At 46.0% G+C, this 7,436-nt stretch overlaps 1 protein-coding gene across 1 annotated transcript; it reads right to left on the bottom strand.

Annotated features, from left to right (window-relative positions):
* Positions 1-1,892: 1,892 nt before the first annotated feature.
* Positions 1,893-5,479, bottom strand: LOC119341715. Its single transcript, XM_037613579.1, has 3 exons — positions 5,066-5,479; positions 4,395-4,991; positions 1,893-2,493 (listed from the first exon to the last, which is right to left on the bottom strand). Exons 1-2 carry the CDS (start codon positions 5,171-5,173, stop codon positions 4,404-4,406), a joined length of 696 nt encoding a protein of 231 aa, XP_037469476.1. The 5' UTR covers positions 5,174-5,479; the 3' UTR covers positions 1,893-2,493; positions 4,395-4,403.
* Between the last annotated feature and the right edge of the window lie 1,957 nt (positions 5,480-7,436).

Consider the following 7,436-nt stretch of genomic DNA (forward strand, 5'->3'; position numbering starts at 1 on the left):
TCTTTCAGGACAAGATTCAACAAGGCAACATTAATTTCACAAGATTCAGCATTGGTAAGAGGAGCAATCGGAGTGCTAAGAAAATTTTGTTGGTATTGGAAAAATCACACAATTTAGTATTATCTTGAGCCATTGTGACAAACAATCCAACAAACAAGCACACAAGAGGCAAGCGAAAAAGAGACGAACGGGAAAGAGAGGATGAATAAAATGGCAAGGGTGAAGTCGGGGAGAGGAAAACGAGAGGCAAATGGAAAATAATGTAATGCGAGGGATAATGGTTTGTGATGGGTATTTGGTATGTCTTGACTTGTGCGTAGACCTCCCCGGCAACGGTGCCAGAAATCCTTCTTGCTACCTCTTGAGCATGCATTAGTTTTCCCTTGAAGAGGAAAGGGTGATGCAGCAAAGTAGCATAAGTATTTCCCTTAGTTTTTGAGAACCAAGGTATCAATCCAATAGGAGGCTACATGCAAATCCCTCGTACCTATACAAACAAATAAGAACCTTGCAACCAACGCGATAAAGGGGTTGTCAATCCCTTCACGGCCACTTGCAAAAGTGAGATCTAATAGAGATAATAAGATAAATAAATATTTTTGGTATTTTTATGATATAGATTGGAAAGTAAAGATTGCAAAATAAAGTAGATTGAAAACTTAGATGATGGAAAATAGACCCGGGGGCCATAGGTTTCACTAGTGGCTTCTCTCAAGATAGCATAAGTATTACGGTGGGTGAACAAATTACTGTCGAGCAATTGATAGAAAAATGCATATTTATGAGGGTATTTAGGCATGATCATGTATATAGGCATCACATTCGCGACAAGTAGATCGAAACGATTCTGCATCTACTACTATTACTCCACACATCGACCGCTATCCAACATGCATCTAGAGTATTAAGTTCATAAGAACAGAGGAACGCATTAGACAAGATGACATGTATAGGGATGAACTCAAGCAATATGATATAAACCCCATCTTTTTATCCTCGATGGCAACAATACAATATATGCCTTGCTGCCCCTGTTGTCACTGGGAAAGGACACCGCAAGATTGAACCCAAAGCTAAGCACTTCTCCCATTGCAAGAAAGATCAATCTAGTAGGCCAAACCAAACTGATAATTCGAAGAGACTTGCAAAGATAACAAATCATACATAAAAGAATTCAGAGGAGATTCAAATATTGTTCATAGATAATCTTGATCATAAACCCACAATTCATCGGATCTTAACAAACACATCGCAAAAAGAATTACATCAAATAGATCTCCAAGAAGATCAAGGAGAACTTTGTATTGAGATCCAAAGAGAGAGAAGAAGCCATCTAGCTAATAACTATGGACCCGAAGGTCTGTGGTAAACTACTCACACTTCATCGGATAGGCTATGGTGTTGATGTAGAAGCCCTTCATGATCGATTCCCCCTCCGGCGGAGCGCTGGAAAAGGCCCCAAGATGGGATCTCACGGGTACAGAAGGTTGCGGCGGTGGAAATAGGGTTTCGTGGTGCTCCTGGATGTTTTTCAGGGTACGTGAGTATATATAGGCGAAGGAAGTCGGTCAGGGGAGCCATGAGGGGCCCACGAGGGTGGGGGCGCGCCCACCCCCTAGGGCGCGCCTACCTTCCTCGTGGCCGCCTCGTTTCTTTCTTGACATCCACTCCAAGTCTCCTGGATTGCGATTGTTCCAAAAATAACTCCCCCGAAGGTTTCATTCCGATTGGACTCCGTTTGATATTCCTTTTCTGCGAAACACTGAAATAGGCAAAAAAACAACAATTTGGACTGGGCCTCCGGTTAATAGGTTAGTCCAAAAATAATATAAAAGTGTATAGTAAATCTAATTAAACATACAAAACAGGTAATAAAATAGCATGGAACAATAAAAAATTATAGATACGTTGGAGACGTATCACGCGGACGCGGACGAACGAGGTTGGGACTCATTGGAAGATCACCAACCATTAGGTGGCAGGCTAGCCAACTTCCACTCGGTGACGCCGGCCTCGGCCAACCTCCACTCGATGACGCCGGCCTCGGCCAACCTCCACTCGGTGATGCCGGCCTCGGCCAACCTTCCGTTCATGTCGATATTGGTATTAACTTGAACATGGAATCTGACGGTGGCGGCGGCGACGACGACGGCATGGCATGCTTGGCATTGACTTGAATGTTGAACTTGATGCAGTCGACACCGGAGTTGATGCTGAAAATGTTGAAGGAAACGACGAGGAACATCCAGCTCCAGCTGGTATGCATGCTTGTACTGGTTCATGCATACATGTGTGCTATGCATTGTGGATCATGCATGCTTGCACTGATCGCATACATGCGTACTGCTTCATGGATTCTGGATCATGCATGCTTGTACTGGTTCATGCATACATGTGTGCTGGTTCATGGATACTGGTTCATGCATGCTTCTAGTGGTCATGTATACTGGATCATGCATGCTTGTACTGCTTCATGCATGCATGTACTGGTTCCTGCATGATTGTTCATATAGTTAGCAATGTAATAAGTTTATGACGCCACTTATTTGCAAATGAAGGCAAGAAAAAGAGAAGGCAGTACAAAGATGAAGAAAAGCAAAATATATTTTCCATGATCTTGGAGAGGTCTTCTTTGGGTAAATTGAATCATGGAATTACTAAAGCTATCACCGAAGAAACAAACATTCCTTTGCGAACTATACAACTGAGATGGCTGGAGGGAAAGAAGGTTGGTGGATTGCAGGGAGTCTTGAGCAAGAGGACCAAGAATTGTGGCCGTAGGAGGATTGCTTTCAATGAAGATGCCATAAAGGATATTGATCTAAGAAAAAGAACAAGTCTCCAAGATCTTGCTAATGAGTTGAACATGGCAAAGACTACCTTATTCAGGCACTTGAAGGAGGGCAGACTCAGGCAGCATTCTAATGCCATCAAATCAACATTGACAGAAGAAAACAAGAGGGCTAGGGTTCAGTTTTGTTTGTCTATGTTTCAGCCAGTAAGCATCCCACAACAGCCAACATTTGATGGAATGTACAACATCATCCACATAGATGAGAAGTGGTTCTATCGCACTCGGAAGAATCAAAAATTCTATTTGGGTCTCAATGAGGAAGATCTAAAGCGTACCACACAAAACAAGAATTACATCAAAAAAGTGATGTTCCTTGCTGCGGTGGCGAGGCCTCGATATGATGATGATGGCAACATGACATTTGATGGCAAGATTGGCATATGGCCTTTTACATTCCTGGAGGAGGCTAAGAGGGATAGCAAGCACCGCGATGTGGGAACAATTGTTACTAAGGTGTTGCCGGTGGTGACAAGGAAAGTTAGCCAAGATTACATGGTGAACAAACTTCTGCCTGCCAATAAGGAGAAGTGGCCTGCTTCGGAATGCAGTTATCCTATAATCATACAACAGGACAACGCCAAAACTCATATTCTCGTCAATGATCCTATGTTTTGTGCAGCCGCAATGGCAGATGGATGGAACATTACGTTGACGTGCCAACCACCAAATTCTCCTGATCTGAACATATTGGACCTAGGTTTTTTTGCAGCCCTACAAGCTTTATTTCAGAAGTCGTTCCTAGGTTCACTAGATGACATTGTTACCAAGGTGCTCCAAGGATATGGAGAGTACCCGCCTAAGAGGAGCAACCGCATCTTCCTCACTTTGCAGTCCTGTATGCGGGAGATACTCAAACTTAATGGCAGCCAACACTACAAGGTTCCACACATGAGAAAGATGGCTCTAGCAGGAGCTGGTCCTCTCCCTGCTAGGTTACCATGTGATCCAACAATTGTAAATGCCGCGATTGAGTTCCTAAATGCCACCATCTAGACATGGTCATTGTCTATGCATGCAATTGTTTGCAATATGGACATAGTTTGGGTTCAATGGATCAATATAGTCTGGACATATTTTGGCAAGAAATGATCAATGTAATCTGGACATATTTTGGGTTCACTTGATCATACTAGCAATCTGGGCATATTTTGGGTTCAAATGATCAATGTAATCTGGACATATTAATCAATGTATTATGGACGTGTTTTGTGTTTAGTTGATCAATGATAATTACCATGCATGAAACTGAGCTAACCACCAAGTAAAAATGAGTAATTTGTTCTGGTCGTGGTCCATGCAAGCAAGTGACTGAAATCTGATTGTCGGCATTCATTTGACAATAAGCAAAATACACATCATAGGACAATTCGTGCTACTGAGCACACTATCTACATTCACTTGAGAAACTACACAACACTAACTTTTCAAACAAAATACTCATCACATCATATCACCATGTCCATGCATGCAACCGAATTTGAGGTGAACACACTCACATCAGATAACCAGGAATTAATAACCTCATCATACTACCCCTTACCTCCATCGTTCATTCGCCGAGCGAGTCACCTCCTTGAGCGGGCATGGAGTCAGGCACAAATAATACATCGGCCTCGGCATCCTCAAGCGGCACCTCTTCACTATCGTCGGTCTTGGCGTCCTCGGGCAACACTTCTACGCCGTCGTCACTCTGGGCATCCTCGGGCACCACGTCTACGACATCGCCGGTCTTGGCGTCCTCGAGCAACACCTCTACGTCGTCGTGGGTCTCGGCGTCCTCAGGCAACACGTCTCCGTCGTCGGTCTCGGAGCCCTCGGGCAGCAACTCTCCGACGCCATCAATCTTAGCATCCTCGAGTAGCAACTCTCCGGCGCCGTCGGTCTCGGCGTCCTCGGGCAGCACCTCTTTGTCGTCCTGGGTCTCAGCATCCTCGGTTGACACCTCTTTTCCGGCCAATATGGGAAAGCTCCCTGTACTAAGGACATGCACGCTATTACTTGGGCAACAGCTGAGCTTGTTCCCGTACATGCATCCTGTTCCTGTACTTGGGCAGCCACCAAGGACATGCACGCCACGCTGAATAAAATTGAGCGGCATGGGTGAGGCATCTTCTACACGGACGCCGACATAGGCATCCTGGTTCACAAGTGAACCTTGGTTAGTGTGGCCGACATCAAATCCATTGACGTACTCCAGCAACTCCTCCTTACCGAGGGCATCCAGCCAGTCTCCAACATAGCCCTCGCCAGGGACCTCCTCCTCTTCTTCCCCCTCTGTGCCTTCGAATTCCCGCTGTCGCTTGCCGAATCATTGAGCATCTCCTCTGTCCAACTTGGGTGTCTCGCCTAGCAACAACTCAATTTGCTGTATTGCCGCCTTTGCCTCCTTCAACAGAGCCGGAACCTTCCTCCTCACCTCTCCCTCAACTCCTCCAGCCATGAAGACCGCCGCCTACGCCGCACCTCTCGGCCCAGATCTGTTGGACGGCTACTGACATGAAGCGTAGAAGATCGATGAGAGAGGGAGAGGAAGCATTATGGGTGGTGGGGATCAGCAAGGGAGGTGGGGATCGATGGGGATCAGCGAGGAAGAAGGGAGATCGATGGGGATCAGCGAGGTGGGGAGGGAGGTGGGGAAAGCAACGACAAGAAAGAGATAAGGGAGAGAGAGGCGAGCGATGCGCTGGGCTGGGTGGGGTCTGTTCGATTTGGTGGGGGGGGGGCATTTTCGTCCAAAATGGCTCGAGGAGGGAGATACGCACTACATTGTGGAATTTCTCTCTAAAGCTTATACGCACTATAAAACGAAATAGAGGGAGTATCTTTTTGGAGTAGTTTGACATTTACTCACGTGCTTCACGTATATCCTATGAGTAAATGGTTGAATGAGTTGAATATCATAAATCTGAATTTATATATGTTTCATATGCTTATACCATGGGGAGTAATGACTTCACACATAATAAGTATAGGTGGTAAATTTATTAAAAGTTAGCAAACATAGTATTGGTCACTTGAACAATTCATGAAAGAATGTTGAAGGAAGAGAGATTTCACATATAAATATGCTATCTTGGACATCTTTTGTAATTGTGAGCACTCATTAAAATATGACATGCTAAAAAGTTACTGTTGGACAAGGAATACAACTTAATGGGTTATGTTTTCTTATATCCGAATAGATGTTATATTGTCATAGATCCTCCAACATGTCGAGCTTGCTTTTCCTTCTCATGCTAGCCAAATTCTTTGCACCAAGTAGAGATACTACGTGTGCTTACAAACATCCCTTAAACCCAGTTTTGCCATGAGAGTCCACCATACCTACCTATGGATTGAGTAAGATTGTCGGTGTCAAAACCGGCGGATCTCGGGTAGGGGGTCCCGAACTGTGCGTCTAGACGGATGGCAACAGGAGACAAGGGACACGATGTTTTTACCCAGGTTCGAGCCCTCTCGATGGAGGTAAAACCCTACTCCTGTTTGATTTGATGATATGGGTAGTACAAGAGTGGATCTACCACGAGATCAGAGAGGCTAAACCCTAGAAGCTAGCCTATGGTATGATTGTTGTTCGTCCTACGGACTAAAACCCTCCGGTTTATATAGACACCGGAGAGGGATAGGGTTACATAGGGTCGGTTACAATGGGAGGAGATCTACATATCCGTATCGCCAAGCTTGCCTTCCACGCCAAGGAAAGTCCCATCCGGACACGGGACGAAGTCTTCAATCTTGTATCTTCATAGTCCAGGAGTCCGGCCAAAGGTTATAGTCCGGTCATCCGGACACCCCCTAATCCAGGACTCCCTCAGTAGCCCCTGAACCAGGCTTCAATGACGACGAGTCCGGCGCGCAGATTGTCTTCGGCATTGCAAGGCGGGTTCCTCCTCCGAATACTTCATATAAGATTTTGAATACAAGGATAGTGTCCGGCTCTGCAAAATAAGTTCCACATACCACCGTAGAGAGAATAATATTTGTACAAATCTAATCTGCTAACGTATTCTATAGCGTGACATCACGCCACGGCCAAGCCTTTATTCGAATCGTTTTACTGTCCCACCTCAGCGCGTTTAGCGAGGTGGTTTCCTTGGTACGTCTTGTCGAAGCAGAGATCATGTCCCCTTATTCCGAGATTCTCATCAATACGGGCGTGGGTAACCCAACCGTGCCATTAATCACGGCGCTTGGGAGATAAGCGAGTTTTACCAGGCTGGTGGGGGCACATAGTTTCGTCCGCCCATATAAGGGGATAAGGATCCACCTTTTCATCTACGCCTTCTTCCTCCTTCGCTTATCCATTTTCGCGCACTCGAGCTCCAGCGCCCAAGTTCGCACTTCTCACCTCAACCTTCTCCAGCCATGTCCGGAGTAGGAGGCAGGTGGATGGCCTCCTCCGTCACGGAGGGGCACATCAAAAAGTTGAGGAAAGCCGGATACTTGTCCAACGACGTTGTGCACCGGCTCCCAGACGAGGGGCAGCTCATCCCCACCCCCAGGCCCCATGAGAGGGTGATGTTCCTCCCCCATTTCCTCCGTGACTGGGCTTCCCACTCCACCCATTTGTCCGGGGGATCAT

This window comes from Triticum dicoccoides, chromosome 1B (genome assembly GCF_002162155.2).
Source record: "Triticum dicoccoides isolate Atlit2015 ecotype Zavitan chromosome 1B, WEW_v2.0, whole genome shotgun sequence".
NCBI classification, from domain to species: Eukaryota; Viridiplantae; Streptophyta; class Magnoliopsida; order Poales; family Poaceae; genus Triticum; species Triticum dicoccoides.

What these genes read in the sequence shown, in the direction of transcription:
- LOC119341715 (XM_037613579.1), bottom strand. Translation starts at nt 5,173, where the DNA reads ATGCTCAATGATTCGGCAAGCGACAGCGGGAATTCGAAGGCACAGAGG. An exon ending in AGACTGGCTGGATGCCCTCG is followed by an intron (nt 4,992 to 5,065) that starts GTAAGGAGGAGT and finishes CTTGTGAACCAG; the next exon opens with GATGCCTATGTCGGCGTCCG.